Below are 27,370 nucleotides of genomic sequence, written 5' to 3' on the forward strand. Positions count from 1 at the left end.
CCGGGAAGGCCTCCCTGTGTTCCCCTCCAGGTGAGCCCCCGCCCGACTGCGCCCCGTCTCACATCGCTCTGCTGCAGGGAGGACTTGGCGGCCTGGATGAAGTCTGGCCGGTCGGGGATCCACCTCCAGTGGGCCTTGTTGGCTTCGTACTGCTTCTTGTAGTCCAGCTGCGTGGAACGAGGTGGAGAGAAACCATTCCCTTCAGGGGCTGGGTTCGGAACCGCGCATGGCAGAAGGACATGGCCTGCATTGCATGCGGCCACGACCCACGGGCGCAGGACGGAGCCCCGGTCAACACTTCCGTGCAAGTGGTGCGACCGGTCAGCCACTTAGGTCATCTCAGGGGACTGTGAGGTCTCACAACAGGGGCTACACGTGTCATAGGCCTGGGGGTGAAATGACTGTACGCCCCCCTCCGCCCACGGCTTTACCATCTTCAGAGCCAAGGACTTAACTTGTAGCTACACGCAGGCTTGCTCCCGTTTACATCATAAATTCCCAGTGTTTCCTGAACACCAGGCACTTTCCTGAGCCTCACCACTCTCACTTCTTCAATCTTTTTTTTTTTAAATTTTTTTATTATTTATTTATGATAGTCACACAAAGAGAGAGACAAAGAGAGGCAGAGACATAGGCAGGGGGAGAAGCAGGCTCCACGCACCGGGAGCCCGACGTGGGATTCGATCCCGGGTCTCCAGGATCGTGCCCTGGGCCAAAGGCAGGCACCAAACCGCTGCACCACCCAGGGATCCCCCCACCTCTTCAATCTTTTCAACAACTGCCCGAAACCATCCAGAGGGTTCAATGAAATGCCTGTGGGGAGGCAGCTAGTACTCGGAGGAGCTGGAAGGCAAACCGGCCTCAGAGGGGCTGGGCCCTTCCTGGACCTTCACCCGAGCTGGGCGGTTGGCTGCCTGGGGCCAAGTCGGAGGCAGAGGAGCACACGGATTTAGCTGGAGTGTCCTGGGAGGAGCCTGCAGTATCAGCACGTTCCTTTCCTTGCAGTATCAGCACGTTCCTTTCCTCCCTGCTTTGTCAGGTATAATTTGCTCTACCATAAAATCTGCATGCTTCTGATGAGATTTTCACGAGATTTGCTTTTGATGCCCTGAGTTTTCCCCCTACAAGAATCCTAGAGGACGCCCTACACCCACTGCCCAGGTTCTGCATCGGACGCTGCGCTGCATTTGCCTTTTCACCCGCTCCTCCTGCTGCCCACCCCTCAATCCATCCGCGGGACTCCTGTGAGCTTCCTCCCACCCTACATACCGGAAGGCATTTGCTGTCCTGATTAGGAGATGTTGTCTCGGGCACTCGTGGGCATTCGTTGGGTTATAATGGTTCTGTTTTTAACCATTTACATATTTTTTAAAAGTTTCTACTCATCGAAATGCACAAAAATATTTCTGTGGTAGAGGCTTTAAGGTGTCGTCCTATGCGCGTGTGTACATGCACGCACACGTCTGCACAGAGAACTCTGAGCAGGAGAAAGACACAGGCCAACTTTGGACAGCCTCAAGTGACTAAAACGTGCGTGCTGTCCAGAAGCAGCAGGTTATAGAGCAGGGCAAGAGGAAGACACAGAGGGTGGAGGGAATGAAGAGATGGTGAGACACCTTCCAAATGTGACCTTTCCAGAATTAAATCTATTTCTCGGCCACCTAGCTGAGGAGCTGAGGGGTGTGCCACCTGGGGCATGGGGTTAGCCACCCTGGCTCTTCCCCGTTCTCCTCAGAACCAAAGGCTGCTTTTAGATTCCAGGGTCATTTATGTTCCTGGATCCTAACCCATGATCCAGACTCACTGGAGCTCAATCACTGGAAGAGACGTAAAAGGAGGTCACGTGTCCTGCAGAAGCTGGTGAATCCCCCCATTAGACTTGGGAAGGTTTCTGGAACTTACGTTGGTGTTGACCTTGTAGGCGTCCTTCGCTGCTTTGATGTGAACAGCATCTGGCACAATGGTGCAGTTGGACTTATTTCTTTGGTAAACTTCTTTGTATTTCAGCTGTGGGAGGAAGCACAGTGACGAGGTTAATTTTTATAGCAGCCTACTAAACACTAAAAAAATAAGAAACTAAAACCATGACTACAGTACACGTTTTGTAAGGAGGACTAAATCTGCTGTGAAGAAAAGAAATGCAGCCACGCACTTTCCAGTCTCAGATCTTAAAAACTAGCTCCCCCAGAACACACTGGGTATGTCCCCCAGTGTCACCATAGGATTTACGTCTCCCAGGCTTGACTGAAAGGGCCACGTGTGTGGTCTCTTCCCCAACTCAGAAAATCCTGAGCTTAGAACACCTTGAAAACTGCTGATGGAGGAGAAACTTCCCCCCACTGCCTCCGCCATGGGGTTAGTCTTGTCCTCCATCTGCGCCCCCACAGTAATGGCTGTTACAAATCATGTCGTAACTCCGTACTTAACCAGTCTTCTTCCACTGGGCTGGACCCCTTGAGGGCAAGGACTGGGTACCAATAAGTATTTGACAAGTGAAAGAACTGATGGAGGACATCGATTACCCTTATTGCTAGAGTCAGACCTAGCAAGCTGGGTCATGCGTGGGTTTGGATGGGACAGACAGACAGGGAAGGCTTGGCTTCTGCGGGCCTACCCCATCCTGGGCCTGGCATTTCTAGCTTCACCCCCTTCTATTACTCTTAAATACAGGGCCTGAGGCATTGCTGGGGCCTTCTCACTACTTGTTGCAGAGGATTTTAGGTTTTAAGTTTTACTTATTTATTTGAGAGAGAGACCAAGAAGGAGGGAGAGAGTGGAAGGAGGGGCCCAGGGAGAGAATCTTCAAGCAGACTTCCCGCTAAGCATGGACCCCAACGAGGGCTCGATCTCACAATCCTGAGATCACGAATGGGGTGGAGACCAAGAGTCGCATGCTCAACCTACTGGGCCACCCAGGTGCCCCAAGGATTTTAGGTTATTTACTTACTTAGGTTTTATTTATTTATTCATGAGAGACACAGAGAGAGAGGCAGAGACTCAGGCAGAGGGAGAAGCAGGCTCCCTGCAGGCAGCCCAATGCGAGACTCGATCACAGGACCCCGGGGTCATGCCCTGGGCTGAGGTGGCGCTAAACTGCTGAGCCACCCAGGGGCCCCAGATTTTAGGTTTTAACGTGGTTAAGTGTGAAAGTAAAACTGTTCTAAGGAAGCCCCAGAGAATCATAAAAATCATAGTTGTCTGCACTTTGCCATAGACCTAATAACCAGTATCTTTAGGGGAAAGGCTGGTAATCCATATTTTTCATCAATATCTCTGGTTATTGTTATAATCGAAGTCTGGAGAAATGGACACATAAATGCTACCTTTTTCTAGCATGAGAGGGAATGGGCTGCTCCAGAGAAATGATCTGATATTTATGAACAAGTGATATTTACATTTGAAGTGCCATTGCTTAACATAAACATATTAAAAAATATTTTATACATTCTGCTTTCATAAACAATACACTAGGTGTTTTAAAATATTTTTCATGGCAACTCAGGGCCAACAGTATGAACATATATCTACCAAAAAATTCCTGTGCACCAACCATAGTCAAGGCTTTGGGGTAGGGGTGAGCTATTCTACAGCTGCCCTTATGCTGTTCTTCCTTGTACCCACGTAGCCATGGAGTTCTTTAAAATTTTTAATCTATTTTTTAAAGCTAAAATGGAGATAGTTTTCAGTTAGAATCTAGCTATATATCTGAAAATTTATTAATATAATTTCTCCTCCAATTCAGAGTATTCTAATTTAATGGCTATCTCGTTCCTCTGGGTCAAGATGAAGCTTACAGAATATTAGCAGTGTTCATGGCACACTGCATTTTTCAAATGCCTCAACAATACCACAATCCGCCCTCTCCCGTCTTCGCTATAACGTGACCTTGCCATTTGTTCATCCAAGGTGGCACTGAGCTCTTCATCACTTGAATCTGGGATTCACTGTGAGTCACTGTACCTAGCACAGCGTGGTGGCAGTGGGGAGCAAGTGTCCCTGGCGCCCGGGCCTTTCCTCTGTTGAGACACCGTCCAGAGTGGACGAGCTGGCCTCTCCAGGCCCAGCCACCCGGCCTGAGCAGCCTGGGCCCCCTCCCAGCCAGGTCATCCTCAAGGCTGGGAAGCTGCTCTTTGTTAATTCTAAGAGTAGCCCTTCACGGGTCTGGCAGCTTCTACTCCAGCCTCTTGGAACCCTCTACTGTGCCGTGAGATGTACAGACCACACAGAAAAGGCCACATACAGGGGTTCCCGTCTATACAACAGTCAGCGGCCTAGCCTACAGCTGTCATCAGGGCCAGCTATGGGACTGAGCCATCCTGGATGTCCTGGCCCACGTGGGCTTCAGTTGCCTGCCAACAGCCCATGGCACAGAGGATCCATTCAGCTGTGCCTAGTCAGTTCACAGAAACATGAGCAAAAAAAAATTTTTTTTTTTAAAAAGGGTGATTTTTGTTTTAAGCCACTAAGTTTTAAGGTGATTGCTACATAGGAATAGATACCTATTCCTCAGGGTTCACTATATCAAGTAAGAAAGAGCCCCAGATGAGAGGGGCTGCAACGCCATTCTGGTACTTTTTTTTTTTTTTTTTTTTTTATGATAGTCACACAGAGAGAGAGGCAGAGACACAGGCAGAGGGAGAAGCAGACTCCATGCACCGGGAGCCTGATGTGGGACTCGATCCCGGGGTCTCCAGGATCGTGCCCTGGGCCAAAGGCAGGTGCTAAACCACTGCGCCACCCAGGGATCCCCCATTCTGGTACTTACATCGCTGACTTCATCTTTGACCTTTCGGACATGCAGCAACATGGGTGTGTCGTGGATTGTTGTGTAGCCTCTGGGTTTGGCCTTGTTGTATTCCAATTTGTAAAGTATCTGAGGGAGAAGTAAAAGCAGAAGGAGACAATATTGTGCATCTCAACTTATAATATGATGTAATTTAAAATATAAATGCAAAGATTTTTGTATGTTTCTGAGTGTGCATAAAGGAAAGAAAATTCCATAAAGTCTAAATTGGGGTGTCTTCCACTTTAGTTGGAATAATTCTTTATTATAAGAGTCGTGAGGACAGCAGGATATTTTATAACCCTGCCTCCCTCCCACTAAATGGCTGTAGAATCTTCCAGACATTGTGACAGTCAAAAATGTCCCTCCACATTTCTTTTTTTTTTTTTTTTTTTAAAGATTTTATTTATTCATTTATGGTAGACACACAGAGGGAGAGAGGCAGAGACACAGGCAGAGGGAGAAGCAGGCTCCATGCACCGGGAGCCCGATGTGGGATTCGATCCGGGGTCTCCAGGATCACGCCCTGGGCCAAAGGCAGGCGCCAAACCGCTGCGCCACCCAGGGATCCCTGTCCCTCCACATTTCCAAATGCTCCCTGAGTTTGAGAATCCATTCAGTGTTTCTTGCACTTACATCACTAATTTGTTTGTTGACTTTTGTAGTACGCAGGTGTTCTGGAGTATCCACAATTGAGGTAAATTTGTCCTTTGATTTTTCATAATTTTTCCTGTACTTGATCTAAATTGTAGAAGAGAAGAACAAGTTAACTTGAAGTAGAATAGAGGGCTTTAAGGAATCTAATTTTCTCAAGAGAGACCCACAGCAAACAGCAGGACTATTAGATAAGCCACACATGTGGGGCATGTTGTCATATTTTCTCTTTTAATCCTAACAAATGCTTAATATAAAACTGTATTCAATAGCAATAGTGTAATGGAGTGGGCAAACAATGATCATAAATTATATTTTCCATACTTGTCTATATCAGAAGCTCAGGCCCAGAGAGGTTAAGAAAACTAAGGGACACATATAGAAAGAATGAATCCCAGAGCCAGAGCCCGACTCTTGTTCTCTGGACTCCAACAGGGAATGATTCACTTATAATATGCTGCAAATATGTATAATGGCTTAAGGTTGTATCCATGTCGAAGATGAAACAGATATATGATGAAAAATGAGTATATATGGTTTAAAGTATTTATCATTTTAAAAAGACATTCATTTTTGCAATTTCTAAGACATGAGCTTTCTCATGCACACAAGCTGTTTCAAGCATTACAGATACGAGAGCGCAACGAAATTTCATGCACAACTATTTGATAATCAAATCAGGACAAAGGAACTAGTTCAGGCAAACAAGATGTTCTTAAGGAGACCTCAGCCCCTCATTTCATGTGTTGATTTAGCATCAAAAAAGTGATAAAATGAGGTTTTAATACAAAAAATCAAAAACTTTTTTCACATGGGAACTACGGCATTTTATTGACATTTGGTAAATTAGGCAATTATCACTGTTTTTTTGTTGTTGTTGCATCAAATATTCCCTTCAGCATGTGATGCAAAAGTGCTGGTGTGCCCTTCAACTGACCTTGTAGGAAGGCAATGTCACCAGCAACATCACCAGCAAGTGGTATGAGGACAGATATGCTGGAAATAACCTAGCAAATTAGCACCAAACTCAAAAGGGGCCATAAATAAGTCCCATATTTGAAGAGCTGCCCTGAGACCCCACCCTATTGGTACACTGGTAGTGATCGCTGATATTAAATGAAAACATTATTCAGATATTTTAGATGCCGTTAAACTTACCTAAGATCCTCAATCTGTAAGGTCTCCATTTCTTTGCAGTAAATATTTAAAAAATTAAAATTAACGGTACACCAATTAGGAGATAAAGTTTGAAACAGTCTTACTAGGACTTGCTAGATGATGTACAGATGACAGCTGCTGCATCACCACACAGGGCCCCAGCTAGAGTTCATTTATAAGGAATGAATATTTATGCAGCTTTATCTTGTGAAACCAGTTCAGGCAGGGAGCAGGGAAGGAAATCAAGGAAAGCCTAAGAGTGAGCGCCCTCGAGGCTTCTCAATCTCTCTTTCACATCGTCTCAGACATTACCTGGCTCCACATGTGTGTGTTGTAGAGGGCAGTCAACAAATCTGGACGCAGAATTTCATTACATCCTTGTTTCAGAAGCATCTTGGCACTAGATTTATATTTTCTCTGTTCATGCAAAGAGCAGTGAAGCACAGAAGAGACTTAGGAAGACAGAAGAGGACATGGCTCTATATCCCCATCACTTCTGAGTGAAGAGATGTAGGCACACACACTCTGTGTACTCAAATATACACACGGGTGAAGACACTAAATATGTTAGAGCACAACGCAGAATGACCGCGATGCTCGTGGCTGAGCAACCATAACCCGGTGAACGGGGACCCGTAGAGCTGGTCCCACGACACTGCCTTCCAGGGAAGAAGACATCACTGGAGTGGAGAAGACACCAAGCAGTTCTGTCTTCCTTCCTCCCATTAACTTGTGTCTTGGTTTCGTGTTTACAACCCAATGTGCAGTTTCCAATTAGACCCTCGAGAAAAATAAAGGGTGGGAGGACCGGCTACCATGACTTTTCAGCATAGTCAAATGCTTTTTATCTTCACCGCCGCACATGTGAGGACACAGAGCATGCACTGGCACACTCAAACAGCTCGTGGGCTCTTTGGGTGGCTAGACAGATACTTTGAAACGGAACATCCCAATATCATAGGCAGAACCTATGACATCCTTGCAGCAGACGGAACGACATCTCATGAGAAATCTGGAGCACAGTCCTGCCTGGGCTGTCCAGCCAGCCCCATCACAGTACCTGACTGATCTGGTCGCCTGCGATCTTAGCCAGCAGATGTCTAGGCTCATCGACTACCAGGTGGTATTTATCTTTCCGCTGCTCATAATCAGCTCTGTATTTTTTCTGCTCAAACATCATATCAAATTATAGCAAGAGTACAACTTCAAGGCTACACAGAAATGTCCCAAGATAAACACTCCAGAGAGCCAGAAACAGGTCATTTCTAAGGGTGGGCTTCCAAAGCATCCAGGGTAGTAATACAGAGGTAAAGAGAGTCAAGTGAAGCTCAGCCTTCTGGAGAAGGCTGGGGCTTGGGCTAGATCTGATTGACGACACCAAAATTGGACTATCTTGTGTTTACGCATCTTCTATCTTTAAATGTGATGCCACTGACAATATTAGGCTTTATGGTATCTTAAATAAGGCACTGATAAGCTACAGGTTTACTGTCTAAAGCTGTGAGACTCAAAAAGCATGTTCATGGGCAAATTCTAGCAGTCTTCTAATGGTAGTGAATTTGATTATAAAAGATCCTGGAAATCCTTTGCAAATTATTAAAACAGTAACAAAATATATCAAGATTGTCTTCCTAGGAAGCTGACAGTAATTCTTTAGTCATCCCATGTGAAAATCGACTGAAAATGAACTAAATCAAATTTTAAAATAACAAAAACAAAAAATTCATATATTGAAATAAATATACTGTGGCTACATTTTTACTTTTAGACACATTTTGCTAGTTTTCTAACATTGCTTTTTGACTTACATAAATTCATGGAAAATCCAAGGATAGGAAATTAAATATAAAGCCATCCAAAAGTAAGTTAATTCATAGCTTGCTCATTTTGGCCATTTTAAGCTGAATTTAAATTATTGCAACAGTTCCAGGAAAGACTGGATAAGAACATAAGAGATATTTTGGGTGCAAATGGATACTTCTCTGCACCGATGTATGAGGAACAGTGGCAATATATGTGAAAGCACGAATCACTGCTCTCCCCTTTGGGCTGGCCCTTCCAACCACCGCCATTTCTGGGCCTCCCTAAGGGATGCCAAATTAACCTTGAGCTTCTGGGTCTTCCAACCCTACACAATATCACATTTAAGGGAGTTCAGCTGATAAAAATCAACAAAATCCTTGACCTTCCTCCTCTCGCCACCCAAATGGCTGTGCTATCCTATGTCAGTACAAAGAGAGGCAATGACGACAGTGGGGCCCTCACATCACTCTGGACAGTCTCTTCACTCTGCTTTTGGTAGAGCCCATCAAATGGTGACATTATAAGCGGCTTTCCAAATCTTTATCTTGAATCAACGTTTAAATCGACTCTCCTGTCATTTCATATATTGAGTTTGAATCAAACAACTTCATAGACTTCTTAAGGGAACCTAATAGGCTTAGCTGGATCAAGTCATACATACCTCATTCATCAACTGCGTTGCATACTTGAAATGCTTATTGATTGGACAATCTGCAACATACTTGAAATCTGACTTCGTCCTTTCAAATACCTCTTTATACTTATACTAGAGAAAACAGAACATGGTTACTTGAGAGCAGGCTGGGATTACCTTTAGAATGAGACGTCATTTATCCTATATACAACTGAGATAATTTACTCATGGAGGCTAACAAGTAATGACTGAACATTTACTTTGTCTCCCAAGGCAGTGGAAAGTATACCCATGTGGATACCTAAAAACTAGCCCGCAGTATGTACTTTGTTGAACAGATGTCAACTAGATCCATCTTCCATACTAGGCAAAAACACAAATCCATTTCTTCTTTGTTTCTATATATTATAAGGGTTATTATTTTATTTTGTTTTATTCCATGTGAACTTGAAGGCATTTTTAATCCATTAATTTGAAATAACTTTCCAGTAATTAGATAATCATATTTTAAAGCAGAGGTGAGCTAACATCTAAACCACTGTTTGAAATGACTCCATGATCCTTTTTTTTTTTTTTTTTTTTTTTTTTTTTTTTTTTTTTTTTACAATTTTAGGGGATTGTAACAAAGACTATGTAACAGAATGAATGTGGGCCATGAGTCTAAAATATCTACTATCTGGCACTTCTCAGAAAAATTTGTTGACACCTATTTCAAACTCAAGGGAAGCTCATCCAGCTGCTTTACTTTGTAAATAGGAAAATGAGGCCATAAAAAACAGTTATTTGCCTCAAGTCACACATCAAGTTTGTGGACTAAAATCATCCCACTATGTATGTTACCATGTCAACTTTAACAAAGTTAGTCGCCCAGAGACATAGTAAGGAAGAAATTCTGGAAGAGCCATTAGAGTTATGGCTACGGTAGCAAATACTAAGAGGACTTTTTATCATACTCAAATTATATAAATAAATGACTACAGTCGGTGAAGACAGTACTAAGAAACTTCCTAAGTAAACAGTTCAGTACATACTCCAACTACAAGGTCTAGATGCTAGGATAGAGATGGGTACATGAAAAGCCATTTCGTGAGTACTAATTCTCTCTGTGGGCACTGGAATATGTTAAATGCAGGTAGTTCTTATTCTTGAAGTAGATATACCTTGCTGTAGAGAGTCTTGTTCTTTTCAGCCAGAGTGAAGTCAGGGGTATCATAGGCATAGCAACCAATGCCCCTAAGCCAGGTCAAATCTTCTTTATATTTTACCTGGGAGAAGAAGATCATCAAAGAATTTTAAGAACCTATCTCTAAATAGTAGTAGGTTAAGATCAATACAAGCAGAACAAATAGAAGCTCTGACTACTGAAGTATAAAGAATTCTAAAGTATTAAAACAATCATTTAAGAGAAGTTTCCAGGAATACTGATTTCTGTTCATTTTATGGTGTATTGTTGTATCGTACATGGAAATTTTAATTTTTAATACTAATTAAAGCAATTCAATTTTAACAGGCATATTTTTCCCAGAAAGTGTATTAGCTCAGCAGCTATATTTTCATACAGAGAGCGAAATTTTGAAATGAGCATTGATTTCCTAGAGGAAGTGTATCAGTTCTAGTCCCATACTATGGTATCATACATTTGGAAGAAAAATTAGGTTTATAAATTTGAATATATTTTTCTCTCCCCCAAGTTAAATCTCAGTTAGCAGTGATTTTTGGGATTTTTTTTTTTTTTTTTTTGGATTTAAACATCCATACAGAAGATCTAAAATCTGGCCAAGCGTTTAATCAGTTTTTATGCAGTGTTTGATTTCATACGTCATATGGGAATATGAATTTATATGTAAAAACAGAAAGTTTTGAGACTCACATCACTGACTGCATCAGTAACTGCCCGATGGTGGAAATGCTCTGGGCGATCAGGAATGGACAGCCAGATTCCCAACTGACTCATATAGTTCTCCTTGTATTTCACCTGTGGTAAAAACACAAAGGCAGCTATAAAGTCTTACCCAAGTTTGACATAACAAAGCCTACTTTTCTCTAGAGTTTTAAGAAACGGAGACTACTTAAAGAGAGAGAGAGAGAGAGAGAGAGAGAGAAGATGGTAGGTTATTAGGCCCTACACAACTGGAAATACATAGAGACATACTTTACTAATGTCATCTGTGACTTTGCGATGATAAACAATGTCGAGAGCATCCTTCACAGTGTGATATTTTCCTTTGGTCTTTTGAAATGTTTCTTTGTAGCGTAGCTGGAAAGAGAAACAGCACATTGATTATGAAAATCCATCAAGTTAAATAATTGAGTTCTTTTAAGCTTGAACTCTAGAGTCTTCTCTCTTAGGTTTTCCCATGAATAAATTTAGGAGAGATTAAACAGCTCATTTTTCATATCCTGGAAGAGAAGAAGGACATTAGGAGACAACTAGTGAAATCTGAATATAGAGTTTACTTAATAATTATGTATCAATATGGATTCCCTCATGACAAATATACCATGGAAATGTAATGTGTTAACAATAGGGGAAAATGGATATAGGGTATATGGAAACTCTCTGTACTATCTTTGCAACTTTTCTGTAAATCTAAAACTACTTAAAATAAGAAGCTTATTTAAATCTCAAGCAAGCAGGGGCACCTGGGTGGCTCAGTGGTTGAGCGTCTGACTTTGGCTCAGGACGTGATCCCACGGTCCTGGGATCCAGTCCCACATTAGTCTTCACACAAGGCGCCTGCTTCTCCCTCTGCCTGTGTCTCTGCCTCTCTCATGAATAAATAAATAAAATCCTTAAAATAAATAAATAGATAAAACTCAAGCAAATGAAAAGCTAATTAGGAGGAGGAAAAAAGTAAACTATCTTGTTGAGCTCAAGACTTATTAATGTACAAGAGGAGAAAGATTTAATTTCTAACTCCAAGTATCAAAATGCCTTCTCCATGAGGCAGTCCTGAAATTTTATTTTATAATCTTGATCTTTGTGGTATTTCAAGAGATAACATCTCTTAACTTTAATCTAAGAATATCACAGAAGATTCATCCCATTTACACAAGATGAGTACTTCTCTGAGCAGTCTGTTTTCAGCCTCAAGTCTTTTGGGTAGCTAAGCCAACCCATAATTAAAGTGGTCTTTTCTCTGACATCATAACTTTAGTTTTCACATGAATAATCTCATAAAATTGCTTAGCTCCACTTGGGGGGACAGCCACCGTAGAAAAGCCAAACTTAATGCCAGACACCACCCTTGTTACACTGGACTATTTTAAAGGTTAGAGTTATCAGCACTGGTAGGGGAGAGGCCTAGGAGTAGGGCTGTCCATTGGGGTGTAATGAGCCCTGGGGCCAATTTCACTGTGTGACCACCCCAGAGAGGGGTGATGTAGAGAAGGCTTGTTCAAATTACTATTCAACTGTAGCCTTGAAGTGATAAAGATTGGGGATGTCACAAGAAGACTAAAAATATCCTAGGGGATGGACTTTGAGGGTAGTATACAACTCTCTCAGCTTATATTTTAAGCAAAATGGTCTGCCCCTGGCCCCCAACAGTAGGAAACCAGTGTCTTGGTGTGTTGGTACAGTGCAGCACTGAGCAGCACACATGCGCATTATACATTTAGGAAAGAGCATGCTAACTACCTTGGATGTTTCGGGAGATGCCAGCACTATGTGCTCAGCCCATTGGATCTCACACCACTAGACACCAGGGGTGGGATCTACATATCTCACAGGGTCAGGGGATAAGGTGCTAGTCCAACTAGCAGACTCCTTTCAGCTCCAAATGAAAATTATGGAACTAAGATGCTATTTGAATTCTGCTGTTTCAATTCACATTTCTCTTTAGAGATCACTATAATGACTTTAAGATGCCTTGAAATCCTAGAGCAGTGTTCTTAAATTGGGGGGTTATGAGACATTGATTTGGCTTTGGGCTGAGTTTAAGTCCCAGTGTGCAGCCAGTCCTCTAGGGATTCCAGTTCTGGTAATGGGTGTAGTGCATCTGCAGGTGGGCTCTGAACTGCTAAGGTGGGCTAAGAACTGATTGCCTACCCTGAATTGATTAATTTCACATGTTTTTAAAGATATTATTTATTTGAGAGAACGAGAGAGAGAGAGAGAGAGAGAGAGAGAGAGCTTGAGCAGAGGGAGAGAGAGAGAAGTAGACTCCCCACTGAGCAGGAAGCCTGACTCAGGGCTTGATGACCTATGAAATTATGACCTGAGCCACACAGGCTCCTCTAGTTTCATATCTTTACTAACAGGTAATCTCATTATCATTAAAAGCCAGATGCGTCCTTGATCATGTGTTATGGGAGATGAAAGCCTGTCCCCTCCTGATTCTAACCAATGTGTCATTCTCATGATTTAGGTGGTCAAGAGAAGAAAGGAAACAAACATTTTCTGAGTGTCCACTAGGAGCCCAGCACTGTGCCAGGAATGTTATATATTTTATCTTGTTCCATCTAATTGAATTATCGTAATTCTTATCCACAGTCCACATATAAGAAAACAGAGTCTCAGAGATATTAAATAAATTGTATAGTGTCATAGTGGGCAGGTGACAATAACAGGATTTGAAACCATGTTTGGCTGACTCCAAGACCATGACTTTATGGATAAGTAGCAATTACTTCTCAAGTATCCCTAGCAAATGCTACCAAGGAATTATAAGAAGGGGTCATAGTTTTGTTAAGAGGACCCATGAGAAAAACAACAGGCTTTTAGCATCGCTTAGCATTATTCTTGGCTCCTGTGCCTGACTGATACTGTTGGTGCCTTTTGTTATTTCAGTGTTGTTGTTTTCACGATCCATGTTGTGGACCAGGTTGTTGAACTGTGGAGGACTGTAATATCTTTTGTTTCTTACGTACTACAACCTCGGCTGTCCCTATCACAACAGAAGAAAGAGAAAAGGGGTGCATACATCACTGGCGTTCCAGTAAGCCTTCTTGGCTCTGATGAGGACTGGCGTGTCTGGAATGGGAGTATACTTGTCCTTCATTTTTTCATATTGAATCTTGTACTTTGTCTAAGAAATAAAGACAGAAAAAAGAAACAAACTTAAGTTCAATGTCTTCATTCCTCCCAATTCACAACCAGGAATTTATTTATTCATAGGAATAAATGTCACTTGTCGTAGCCTGGGGACATAGTATATCGGGCTCGATACCAAATTAGCTTAACCTGTGTTTTGATGCTGCTGAGCATAATAATAGAAATGAGCTCTCTGAGCAGCAAGGGAAGTTTTTAAGGAAAGACTTTTTCTTCTTCTTTTTTAATGATTTAGTTTAAGAGAGTGTGTATGCAGAAAGGGGCAGAGGGAGAGAAACAGAATCTCAAGTAGATTCCCTGTGAGCCTGACATAAGGCTTGCTCACATGACCCTGAGATCATGATCTGAGCTGAATTCAAGAGCTGGCCATTTAACTAACTGAGCCACCTGGGCACACCAATATTTTTTTTCTTTAACCCAGTGTACCTTGGTGCCAAATTCCCAACTTACCTCACTGACCATATCCTTTACGTCTTTAGCATGTTTCAGGGCTTTGGTCTGGTTCCCAGCATGATGGTGGGGTCTCTCTTTGGTGGCAAGTTCAACATAAAGATACTAAATGATCAGAGAATAGGGATCAGATGTTATAGAGACAAAACATTTATTATTTAGAATTCAGTCATTTTCATTCATTTCTAACCCTTAAATCGGAGTGTCTACTTGTCTTTGTCCTGCTTTTTTATTTATGATATGTATTTCTTTTCATTTGTTTCTGTTTCACATTTGGAAACACACATACACACCCGAGTTACCCAATACCCTCACTGTTGAGTGTGGCCTGATCTAAATCCACGTGATAAAGAATGCCGATGGAAGAATGAGAGGATTCTAACAAAGCTCTCAACACATTTCCCCCCCTTTTTTGTCTGAATGCATAAAAGTGGTCATGAACAATACTTAGGTCCTACGGAAGGAATCAAGCAGTTCGGTTCACAGACCATTCATCCAATGACAAAAGTTGTAGACAATTTAGAAAAATAGACGTGGTATTGCTTGCTTAGGTAAAACACAGCCACAGTTATGATGGCCCAAAAGAGAACTGCTTGCAGTTAAGGGCCATGAGGCTGCGTCAAGGACAACCAAGTGTGAGAATCTGTTGCTGGGCTGGAGTGGGCAAGTATACATAACCACCCACTGTGATGCCAGCGCTGCAGGTTTGTGAGGCTCTGTTGATGAATCTCACCTGACTCTGAAGCTTCTGCCCTCGCTTGGCTCTTAAAAGATCAGGAGTATCAGGAACTGAGGTGAAGATTGACTTCTGCTTTTTGCCTGCAGCTCTGTACACCAGCTGGACATAAAATAGTCATTATCATTATTTCTGCTTTATTGGCACGTTATGGTCTCTGCTGAGAGATGCCTTTACGCTTCATAAAGAAATCAGGGCTTGTCCCACTGCAGCAGTCTTGGCTTCTGCTCAATAAACCAATAATGCATTTTCCTCCTTAGCCCTCCTTTTCTTTTTCCTTTGTATCAAACTAAGACATTGTGTAGCTTGTCCACAATTCAAGCCTCCTACTGTGTTCTTGGGTCCTCCTCTCACTTGTTCCATTCTAGGAGCCTCTGCCAGCAATTATACGTTTCCCATCTACATCTTCAACCTTCCTGTTTCTTCAGTCCTTCATCTGCAAACAAATTTTGCTCCCTTCCTTCACTAAGCCTTTTCTAATCTCTACCAATGATTTTCTTTCTACCTTTCACAGCCAAGCCGACTATGTATTTCTTCTTTTTCTCTTTAATTAATTCTCAAGGTAACAGTTTGGCTTCCACACAACCACACCAATGAAGTCACTCTCCTTAGGACCGCCAAAAACTTCACAATGGCCAAATGCAAGAATGGTTCTCTGTAGCAACTGAAACTGCTCGGCTGTTTCATTCCTGGAAATGTTCTTCCCTGCTTCCCATCCTGGTGCTCTCTCCTAAGTGGCCTTTCTAGGCACTCCTCCATCTATGGTTCTACCCTTCCCCAAGGTTGCTACTAGCTGGAGTCAGGGTTGGCTTCTTTTACCCTATATGTCCTCCTTGGGTAATCTCGTCTGTTCCTATGACCTCAATCATTAATTTGAGATGGAGGATTTCCAAATGTATATATCCAGTGTTTCTCCTAAGTCAGACCCACATTTTCAACAATGTTCTGAACTTAACTATGTTCATTGCAGAATTTTTTATACTATCTCCATCTCCAGCCCAAATCTGCTTCTTTATCTATTTTCTCTACTTTGCTAAATGACTCCTTGATCTCCTTGTCATGCAGGCCAGACACTTGGGGGAGTCATCCTAGACATTTCCCTAATTCCCACAACAAATGATCATGAATTCTGGGCTCCTAACTTTGTGACAGCCTTTAAGTCTGACCCACCTTCTCCTTTTTTGAAGATACTGCCTTAGTTCAGCCTCCTATATAATTTCTTCTCAACACATCTTCAAGAGCCTCCTAAAACACCTCCTCCATTGTACCATTCATTCATCTTTCACAAGTATGAGAAGATTTTCTTAAAGCTCAGATCTAATCGTATCTTAATGCTTAGAAATAATTCTAATTCCACATATGAGAAAGGTCATATGATATTTGTCTTTTTCTGTCTGCATATTTCACATTGCATAATGTGACTCACATTGCCCTTGAGGTCCATTCAAGTTGTCACAAAGGGCAAACTTTTATTCATTCTGATATTTGTGGCTGCCACCAATAGGACACTTCTTGGTCACTTGGCTCTGAAGGTCAAGGGAGCTTGTGCTCCTGATCCCATGAGACTCTTATAACAAAGAACACCCAGAAAGGAGCTCATAGCCCCGTCTGGAAGTCTGATTTTTAAAATTGTAACCAGGAGACACTCCTGGTGGTAGGCTGGTAGGGCTTACTCTTGTGGGTCTCATAAGACTGTAACCAATGGAGAAAGAGTTCTTAAATATCAACCACTCCCAGGACATAGCAAAAGACAACAGACTCAGGAGCTCAGTCTTTCTGTAAAGGAGGCTTGTTAGCTAATCATTGTGACTGCAGCTTGAAGGGCAGGCTTCTAATTAAAAATGCATCTTGGGGCTGACTATAATAATCCTTTTCAGAGAATTTAGAGGGCATATTCTATCTTCGTCTTTAACCCTCTGCTGTGCTTCAGAGTGCCAATATATCCTGGAAGGAAGCTTTATACACACCTGGTCCTTGGTTTTTGCAGCTGCCAAAGGGGATACCCCTTGACTGACTGCCACTGGTAGCCTGGGGGGCTTGTATTCCTGGGTTCCACAGGACTATGGCAATTGGAAGGACAGTTCTTAGTAGGCTTCCACCCCAAAGGCACTGCACAGACAGCAGACTGGGGCATATTCCCAGTCTTTCTGAGAAGGAGGCCTCTTTTCTTGTCCTAGATCTTTGGCCTGAGGGGTAAGGCCTTAGGTCTGACACACATCTAGTGGTCTATAGAGCTGCTAACAAGGAACATAGGTTGTAGATGTCATCTTGGTGCTCTAACTTTGCCTTGCTCCAGCTTGCTGGTTTCACCCAGAAAAGAACTTTTACACTTGTTTGGAGTCCTGATTTCTATGACTTCCAGCCAGAGGACACCTCCAGATTGCCTGGTTCTGGTGATCAGCAGGTTTTATGCTTGTAGTGCCTTATGATTGTATTTGCATACATTTAAAAGCTGATGCCTGAGGGTTTGGCCTCCAGTCAGCCCAAATGTAGGTGCTGAGATCCTCCCTTTTGGTACACTGCATGGTCTTGGCAAATCCTCGACTATTCGGAGCTATTAAAAATATAACAGGTTGCTTACACAAGCATGAAGGTTTGAATGACAACCAACAGATGAGACAGGGTTGAACAACAAGCTCCACCTCCTTCATGAAGCCATTCCTTCAAGACTGGAAAGATGGTTGTTTCATTTATTGTATAGAAATTAACACAGAGAGTCAAGCAAAATGAAGAAACAGAGGAATATGTTCCAAATGAAAGAACAAGATAAAACTCAGGGAAAAAACCTTAATAAAATGGAGATGGTTTACTTGATAAAGAGTTTAAGGTAATAGTAATAAAGATACTCACCAAACTGGAAATAAGAATGAACGAACGCAGTGAGAATGTCAACAAAAAGATGGAAAATATAAAATTGAAGTCACAAAGCTGAAGAATACAAAAACTGAGCTGAAAAATACACTAGAGGGTTTCAACAGAAAATTAGATAAAGCAGAAGAAAGGATCAATTAACCTGAAGATAAAACAGTGGAGCTCACCTAATCAGAGCAGCAAAAGAGAAAAGAATGAAAAAAAAAAGTGAAGATAGCCTTAGAAACTTGTGGGATAGCATCAAATGGACTAACATTTGCATCATAGGGCTTCCCAAAGAAAAAGAGAAAGGGATAGAAATCTTATTTGAAAAAATAATGGCTGAAATACTAATTTCCCTAACCAGGAGAAGAAAACAGACATCCAGATCTAGGAAGCACAGTGAGTTCCAAATTAGGGGATCCCAAAGAAATCAACACCAAGACACATACTAATTACAATGTTAAAAGTTAAAGACATGAAGAAACCATTAAAAGTACCCTCCCAAAAAAACTTGTTACATACAATAGAACACCCCCCCCACCCCCTAAGAGTATCAGCTATTTTGCAGCAGAAACTTTGCAGACCAGAGGTAGTAATATAACACATTCGAAGGGCTGAAAGGAAAAACTTCTGACCAAGACTCCTCTACTTGGCAAAGTTATCATTCAGAAGTGAGGGAGAGAGAGAGTTTTCTAAACAAGCAAAAGCAAAAGGACTTTATCACCATTAATGCAGCCTTACAAAAGATGTTAAAAAAAAAAAAAATAAAGGCAAAAAACCCCCAGGAGATGCTAAAGAGATTTCTTTAAATTGAAAAGAAAGGGTGCTAATTAGTGATAAGAACACACATGAAGAATAAATCTCACTGGAAAGGTGAATATGTGGTAAAAGTGAATTAAGGTAAAAGACAAAAATAACTGATTACAATTAAGTAAGGGATACACAAAATAAAAACATGTAAAATGTGACATCAAAAACGTAAAACATTGGGGGAAATAATGTTGAGCTTTACAATGGGATCAAACTTAAGTTGTTATCAATTTAAAATAGGCTGTTATAGAAGTTGCTTCACGATAACCATAAAGCAAAAACCTATAGGAAATATACAAAAGATGAAAAGAAAGAAATACAAGCATACCAGTAAAATAAATCAAACCAGAAAGGAAGAGAGCAAGAGGGGAAGAAAGGAAGAGATAAAGGCTATACAAACAGCCAGAAAACAATAAAATAGCACTAAGAATATACATATCAATAACTACTTAAAATGTAAATATACTAAATTCCCCAATCAAAAGAGTGGCCAAATGGATTAAAGAACAAAACCTACTAGGGCACCTGGGTAGCAAAGTCAGTTAATCATCTGACTTTTGGTTTAGCTCAGGTCATGATTTTGGGGTTGTGGGATTGAGCCCCGAGTCAGGTTCCATGCTTGGCCCAGAAACTGCTTGAGATTCTCCTCTCCCTCTGCCCCTCCTGCTCCTGCTTGTTTGCTCTTTCTCTAAAATAGGTGAATAAATCTTTAAAAAATAAAAAATAAAAAATAAGACCTATCTATACACTGCTTACAAGAGACTCACTTTATATATAAGGACACACAGAGACTAGAAGTGAAGGGATATAAAAAGATACTTCATGCAAATGAAAACCAAAAGAAAGGTGGAGGAGTAGCTATACTTATATGGACAAAATAGACTTTAGTACGAGACAAAGATGGGCATTATATAGTGATAAAGGAGCCAATTCAACAAAAGATATAACATTTATAAATATGCACCCAACACAGAAGCACCTAGATACATAAATCAAATATTAACAGACCTAGGCAGAGAAATAGCAATACAATAATAGCTGGAGACTTTAATATCATTGCACTTATGTCAATGCATAGATTATCCAGACAGAAAAATCAACATAGAAACATTGGCCATAGAGTAGACCAGATACTTACAGAACATTCCATCTAAAAGCATCAGAATACACATTCTTTTCAAGTGTATGTGGAACATTTTCCAAGACAGATTGTATGTTAGGCATAAAACAAGACTCAATAAATTTAAGAGGCCTGAAATCCTATCATGCATCTTTTCCAATCATAGTGAGATAAAACTAGAAATTAATTACATGAAGAATATTGGGAAATTCACAAATATGTGGAGATTAAATAGTATGATACTGAACAACAATGGGTCAAAGAAGAAATCAAAAGAAAAATAAAAAAAGTAATCTTGAGACAAATGAAAATGTAACATACCAAAACTTATGGGATGTGCACTTCTAAGGTGAAAGTTTATAACAATGCCTACCTCAAAAAACAAGAAAATTTTCAAAAAACAGCCCAACTTTACACCTAAAGGAACTTGAGAAAGAAGAATAAATAAGCCCAAAGTTATTGAAAGGAAGGAAATAAAGGTCAGGGAAGAAGTAAAATACAAACTAAAAATACAATGGAAAAGATTGATGAAAGAGCTGGTTCTTTGAAAAGATAAACAAAATTGACAAACCTAGACCTAGACTCACCAACAAAAAGAGAACTCAAAATCAGAAATAAAAGAGGAGATGTAATAATTGATAGATACCACAGAAACAAAGTATCAAAGAGATTCCTATAAACAATTATGTGCTAAACAAACTGGACAACTTGGAAGAAAAAGATAAATTCCTAGAGGCATACAACATGCCAACACTGAATTTTTTTTTAAAGATTTATTTATTCATGAGAGACAGAGGGGTGGGCAGAGACACAGGCAAAGGGAGAAGCAGGCTCCATGCAGGGAGCCCGACGTGGGACTCAATCCCGGGTTTCCAGGATCACGCCCTGGGCTGAAGTCAGGTGCTAAACTGCTGAGCCACCAGGCTGCCCATGTCAACACTGAATTATGGTGAAACAGAAAATCTAAACAGACCAATTACTAGTAAGAAGACTGAATCAATAATCAAAAACCTCCTAACAAACAGGAGTCCAAGATCAGAAGGCTTCATTGCTGAATTCTACCAAACATTCAAAGAATGAATACCAATCCTCTCAAAGTCTTTTAAAAAATAGAGGAGGTGGATCAGTATTTTATCATGCTCACATCATTGTTGCAGTGAGGCAAGTGTGGGAGAAAATGAATTACTAAAGAATAGCTATTCTTCCTCAATGTTGATGCACAAGACACACAAAATCCTAACAGGAATTGGGAAAAGGAGAAATTAAAGTTTTAGATAATTCTGAATCCAAATAGCCAAGAAAAATAGATGTATTTCAGAGACAGCAATAACCATCGCAAGTTACCATATAATGTTTTACCATGTGGTAGCTGGAGGACAGGCGTGCTACTTAAAGCAGTGGTTTCCAACACTGGCTGCATATTAGAATCATTATTAGAATCATTATGGAGCAGCTAAAAGCATGCAGATGCCTTACACACAGAATCAGAAAGTCTGCTGTGAGGCTGGGGAGTCAGAGCCCACTCAAGGGGAGTTTAGAAATATTTCCCAGGTGGTTCTAATATATGGCCAGTGCAGAGAAGCACTTTGCTGAGATACAAGAACCTAGGCATTCCGGGCTAAGTGCTGGTGCCAGGGGAAGTGACACAGGTAAGCTTTCAGCAAAACAAATGGGCTCAATTTAGCATTTATAAAAGCTAAGGAACTTATCATCCTCTACCGCTAGCTCACTAGGAGTGTAGGAAGCTGCACACCCCCACCCCCTCATTGCGGGCAACCTTTGGTTTGCCAGGACATCTCTAAGTCTAAGAGCGTATGTGATTCCCAGTTAGCAGCCACTAAAACTATTGAAGATGGGGAGTCAATGAAGTGGCCGGACTGCCAATGTGTGGCTTCGCTCAGTGAAGTCTGATGAAGCTACATGACAAATCGAGTTGAATGAGAATGGCCAACTCATCTATAATAAGAAAACCATTTACATTTGTGGAACGCCCTTATCTTTACAAAGCACATTTAATCCCTGGCTAACATGGACATCTGTTACAGCCAAGGCACTATGGGACATACATCTAAATAAGACGGGGTCCAACCCTCAAGCAACGAGGAACGGAGGGGAGAGCACGAGATCTATACCCAACTAGCTGTGATAGACTGGAAGCCTCAGGGCCAACTGAAAATGAAACAAAATAGTTCAGAATTTGTTCAGTGGGCCGCAGAGCAGGGATCCATTAAAGACTTTTCAAATGGCACCACCAAGGTTAGGGTTTCTGATAGGGATTAAAAGAGCAAGTTTTGAAATAAATTTGGTTTGGAGACCACAACAATAGTGTAACACAGGCCTTTCCAATTTATAAAATCAACTCTCAGCAGCTCCAGTCACAGGTATTCAAGTACCAACATCCTTATCAAAAGGGAACAAAATAAGTAAACTGAGGCAAAATGAGGTCAATTGACTTGCTTAGACGGTAGCCACTCCATAATTAAATCGGAGGGGAGATTTTTTTTTTTTTTTCTGAGTGCAGTTGCCTATAAAACAGTCAGCAGAGGAGTAAGTCACTTGCAGTGACAGGTTCAGCATCCTTACCTCACTCAGATGTGTCTTCAGTTCCTGCACTTTTCTGTATTCTGGAGTGTCAAGCACCACTTTGTATTTATCTCGCATCTTCCTCGCCTTATCAGTGTACAGGTAGTTAGACTTAAAGAAAAAAAACAAACAGAAGCACAAGTTCATCAGTCATTTAAAGAGTTATATTGAGGCTAGTGACGTGACGTATGGAAGCTGTGCCACGGTAGCTATGTGTCGTGAAGATGTGCACTCACCCAGAGCTTGCGCAGGTGCCGGGAGCGGACCATGTCGGGAGTGTCATACAGGAAGCAGCCCAGTCCCCTGAGGATCTGCAAGTCCTCTTTATATTTAATCTGTGTGGCAGAAACAGAAATATATCTGGCCATGAGTAAATGCAAACCAGGAACCAATAAGATAGAGTAGTGAGACCTTCATGTTGATATAGGTTTCATTTTGGTTGAACATGTCCACCCTATATTCTTAGTTGGCTAGCACTCAAATGAATCACAGATTTTTAAATTTAATCTCTAATACTGAGCTAAGGAAAATACTGCTATTTGTTATTATATTGATGGGAGGAAAGCATGGATTGAACGGAGTGGTCTTTCAGGAGATGGAAACATTTAAGGAGAAACAAACATGGGAGGAGGAAGTTGCCAAGGAGGATGGGAGTGGGGATGAGCAGGAGAAGACACTAAATGGGACCCAGGACGAGACCAGGTCGGGTGAGGGGCTGGTAATGGTTCAGTGTTGAATTTAGAGTGGCGGTCAGCAATTCTTGTAATTCCTAAATGTTCTTCTTACTACTGTTTCCATAGTTGGAGAAATGCGGGGTCCTGTTTCCACACAATTTCACCTCCAAGCTGTACACCCAGTGTAGAAGTACTCAATGCAGAAGGCTGTTCAAAGACCACGGTTGGCTTACATGTGGACAGCCCCTTGGTAAGAGCTTTTTAGAAAGACTCAGATGAAATGCTTACATCACTGGTGATGTCTCCCACGTAGCGGCAATGGATCACTTGGGGTGTGTAAGGCAGTGAGATCATGTGGCCTTGCATCTTGAAGAAGTCTGATTTGTAGATCAACTAAAAAAAGTGCCCCAAAACACAAACATCAGAGACCACATGGCTGACATTCCTCCTGGGGTTCCACAGCCTGCCCTCTCTCTCTTAAGAAAATACTCACCTCACTGACAGCCTCTTGTGTCTTCTTGACTTGGCGGATTTCAGGTGTATCGGGAGTTGTGTGAATCTTGTCTTTCAGTTTGTGGTACAGTTGTCGATACAATCTCTACGTTGGAAGAAAAACCATTGCAGGTATTTAGCATGGGAAGATGAGGGCATCTGTTGACTAATCAATAATCAAATGTTCTACATAAAGAGCCATGAGGAGCAATTAAGGATAAAGAAAGTGACTGAGATTAGGGAAAAAAAAGAAAATGGTACTTATTTTACTTAGGTGAAGAATTCTGAGCATAAAGTCTTCCACATTCTATCAGATGGTTGGATAGGGTCAGATATACAGACCAACCATTTATATAGAAAACCAGGGTCACGAATCAGACTGAAATGCAAATTCATTAATGATTTTTTAATAGCGAATCTCAAAAAAGGAATTAATTTGCATCATAATCTATGAATTGGGATCGACAATGGCATTACCAAATACAGAAAAATGTCACCGATGGATACAAACATCAAAATGGTAACAAAAAGGACCCTCTCATTCCTTGCTGATGCAGAAATTTCTAAGATATAGTACAAAGCCGTGGCCTTTGAAACTCAACACGCCCCCCCCAGAATCAACAACATTCACTGTACCTCACTGGTAACATTGTTCACCCTCCGGACATGGACAAATGGGACGTCTTTGGGGCCAAGCGTGTATCCGTTTGCCTTGATGTGTTCATACACTTCTTTGTACTTGAACTGGGAAGGCAGAGTCAGAATGAGTTCGCTGCCGGGTCACAAAGAGTAGCTGTACATTCCTCACACAGAAAGGAGCTGCTGCTTTCATTTGAAAATCACTCTCCAAGTATTAAGTACAAGGAAAAGTCATGGACAAAAGGTCACTAGTAATCAGGACCTTGACAATTATTTTCTTGGCTAATAAAGTCAGGTGCAGAGAGGAATAAAATTCAGTGTTGCCTAGATGAACCTGCTTGCAGGCAGCTATGAAAAATACAAGGGAAAGCCTGTGTTTTTAGTCCCAGCACAGCTGGGAAGTTAGGACCTGCAAGGGAGAGGAGCAGCTATTTCTGAGGCCGACAAGTACCTTTCCAGATGGATTTACCAGAAAAAATGACACATTAGGTGGTTTTATCTGCAAGTGTCTGATTTGGAGACCGTGAGTTTGGGCCTCTGGGTTTGTGTGCTGGCCGCCGGCAGGCTTGGTTCCCAGGACTCCAAAAGCAGAAGAGAGCTAATGGTTCTGCGGGCTGCATGCAGCTTCCCCCCACTCTGCCCCTATGTGGGGCTCCCGAGCATCCCCAGCATCCCTGCAAGTGGCGGGAGCCCCTTCGCCCCCAGCTTTCTGCTCAGCAGCGGAGGGTGCACTGTGGGGCCAGCATTGGAGCCAGCCAGTCCGCATAGAACCCTGTCTGCCCAAGGGACACACGAGACATCCCCTCTCCCCAGGCCACTGCCACTGCCACTGCCCATGGGGTGCCTGGAGTCACTGGGATGCTTGTGCGCTAACGGAGGCAGAGGCGCTGCAACGGCCACACACCGGGTACGTGGTGGGGGGGCATGCTCAGCACGGGCCTGCCCCCCTGCTCCCCACCCCCAGGGGTCCAGGTCAATGCCCCTCCCCTGGCAGGCCTCGGGTGTGGGGAGGCACTCACATAACTGCTCTGGTAGCGCTTGTCCTTGGCGTGCTGGAAGGCCACCGTGTCGCCGGGGAGCCGGTATCCCGTGGGAAGGGTGCGCCGGCCGGCACCGCGGTACAGGCCCTATGGAGAGCAAGGGGTTAGGCTGTGCCAGGACTCAGCGAGTCAAACACACCGCACGCAGCCCACTCCAGGCTTTCGGTCAAGATGCCACGTGTCCTCGTCTACCAGGCCGATGTCACAAGAAGTCAGGGAGTTCAAAGGGCCCGGCAATGAATGCATCATCCTTGACCCCCTGCTTCAACAGAGACAGGTGCCTGCGCTCAGGGCGTGACCCCGGGTCCTGGGATTGGGTCCCCAATGGGGTCCCTGCAGGAAGCCTGCTTCTCCCTCTGCCTGTGTCTCTCATGAATAAATAAAATCTTAAAAAAGAGAGCGAGCGAGCAAGGAGTGAAGGGGCCCATAAGAAATAATTCTTCTATGTTTTGAATGTATGCCCAACTAGCTGCGTGGAATCTAGCAAGAAAATGGGAGAAGTAGAGAGAACAGGCAGTCAGTGCAGCCGGTGTCGTGAACCCTTAGGTGTCATTCACATCATCACCAGTCCCGGAGACACTCGTAATGATAAGGCACATCCCTGGAACCCCATCCCATCCCTCCCATAAACACAGTGTCAGGCCATGAAGAGGTCATGATTCTCTGATCCCTGGCAGATGGAGGAAAGGCGTTTGTGACCGTGATCCTAAATAGCCTGTCTTTTGGGGGAGCTCCAGGAGTAAGAATAGTATCAGAGATATCAGAGACCAAATGTCTTTCAACATTCACTATAGGAGAGTGACATCAAAGACTGAGACCAAAGTAGCCTGACCAGGTAACACCCAAAAGGGATATTAAATACGTGAGTGGAATCCAGTGTCTTTCTCTTCTGAATTCCAACAATAATTTCTAGCCCTTTCTCTTACTATTAGTAGTCCCTTATGATTATGTGCCTTATCTTTGTCATTTTGGTTTTAAGTTGTTTGAGGCAGGTTGGCTTTCTTTCTTCCTTGTATCTAGTAAACGTAAACGCAATTTTGCTCTAAGAATGCCCATTGCTTGCGTGGTGTAAGGATCCCACCAACCAGGAGGGAAGACAGTGTACTGTTTGGGTTTTTTCTTTGTTTTTTAACTCAGGTGAATGGAATAGCATTGACAACTGAAAAGGTCAGGCGGAGATAAAGCCCAAGCCAAGGAGGGTTCTGCAGAAGCCAGTGGCCTGGCCCTCAGAGGCCCCTTGGATTTCTGCTGGCCCCTGCACTGGGTTCTCACTGCTCACCTCACTCTGGAGCTTGTGTGCATGAAGGGCCCGGTCCAGGTCCACAGTTTTCGTAGTTGGAGCCACTTTGCCTCTGACACTGTGCACGTAGTCATGGTGGTAGACGGCCTGTGTCAGACAGAAGAGGGGTCAGCTGATTCTGATCGCAGCAGCATCATTGGAAAGAAGTAAATGGAAACCTAAGTCTCTCTTCAAGAAAGGAAGGAAGGTTTCCCTTTGCCTAAACAACTGATCCATCATTTCTTGTCAACAGGCTTGCAAGTGGCGTGTGCACCCCACAGCGAGAGGGAAGCAGAGGACATGGCTCAGCATAGGGAGGGAACAGGGGCTATCTTAGGGCTCTAAGTTTCAAAACAATGGGTTTTTACATTCTAACTCGCTGGTGGGATTTGATATTTACTTACTAATTTGCGGGGTTAGTGAAAAGAAAAAAAAAGAGCAGCTGTGTGCTGGCTCTGCCCCCCACATCAGATAGTGGGTGCGGTGTGTGGCCAAGGCTTGGGCACCGGGCCTGCTCAGACCGCAGACGAGGGGCCCCACGGCACCCACACCGCTCACCACGTGGCCTGCCCCCTCCCTCATCCTGCTACGACCAGCTCTAATTTTCCA

At 42.6% G+C, this 27,370-nt stretch overlaps 1 protein-coding gene across 24 annotated transcripts in view; it reads right to left on the reverse strand.

Moving 5' to 3' along the window:
• The window catches only part of NEB (nebulin), a 200,919-nt gene that overhangs the window by 34,676 nt on the left and 138,873 nt on the right, over positions 1 to 27,370 (reverse strand). For 22 of the 24 annotated variants that reach the window (XM_072789189.1, XM_072789188.1, XM_072789205.1 and 19 more), the window contains exons 113-131: positions 26,762 to 26,869; positions 25,462 to 25,569; positions 24,440 to 24,547; positions 23,805 to 23,909; positions 23,600 to 23,704; positions 22,874 to 22,972; positions 22,638 to 22,748; positions 15,269 to 15,373; positions 14,536 to 14,640; positions 13,958 to 14,062; positions 11,185 to 11,289; positions 10,903 to 11,007; positions 10,193 to 10,297; positions 9,060 to 9,164; positions 7,656 to 7,760; positions 5,420 to 5,524; positions 4,766 to 4,873; positions 1,903 to 2,007; positions 63 to 167 (exon numbers count right to left, since the gene is read on the reverse strand). In XM_072789189.1, the coding sequence (XP_072645290.1) occupies positions 63 to 167; positions 1,903 to 2,007; positions 4,766 to 4,873; positions 5,420 to 5,524; positions 7,656 to 7,760; positions 9,060 to 9,164; positions 10,193 to 10,297; positions 10,903 to 11,007; positions 11,185 to 11,289; positions 13,958 to 14,062; positions 14,536 to 14,640; positions 15,269 to 15,373; positions 22,638 to 22,748; positions 22,874 to 22,972; positions 23,600 to 23,704; positions 23,805 to 23,909; positions 24,440 to 24,547; positions 25,462 to 25,569; positions 26,762 to 26,869 (2,007 nt within the window). Of the gene's footprint in view, positions 1 to 62; positions 168 to 1,902; positions 2,008 to 4,765; positions 4,874 to 5,419; positions 5,525 to 6,907; positions 7,013 to 7,655; positions 7,761 to 9,059; positions 9,165 to 10,192; positions 10,298 to 10,902; positions 11,008 to 11,184; positions 11,290 to 13,957; positions 14,063 to 14,535; positions 14,641 to 15,268; positions 15,374 to 22,637; positions 22,749 to 22,873; positions 22,973 to 23,599; positions 23,705 to 23,804; positions 23,910 to 24,439; positions 24,548 to 25,461; positions 25,570 to 26,761; positions 26,870 to 27,370 lie in introns of all 24 variants that reach the window. The other 2 variants (XM_072789206.1, XM_072789183.1) reach the window with 2 other exon arrangements.

The sequence above is a fragment of the Canis lupus genome, chromosome 20 (genome assembly GCF_048164855.1).
Source record: "Canis lupus baileyi chromosome 20, mCanLup2.hap1, whole genome shotgun sequence".
Classification (NCBI taxonomy): Eukaryota; Metazoa; Chordata; class Mammalia; order Carnivora; family Canidae; genus Canis; species Canis lupus.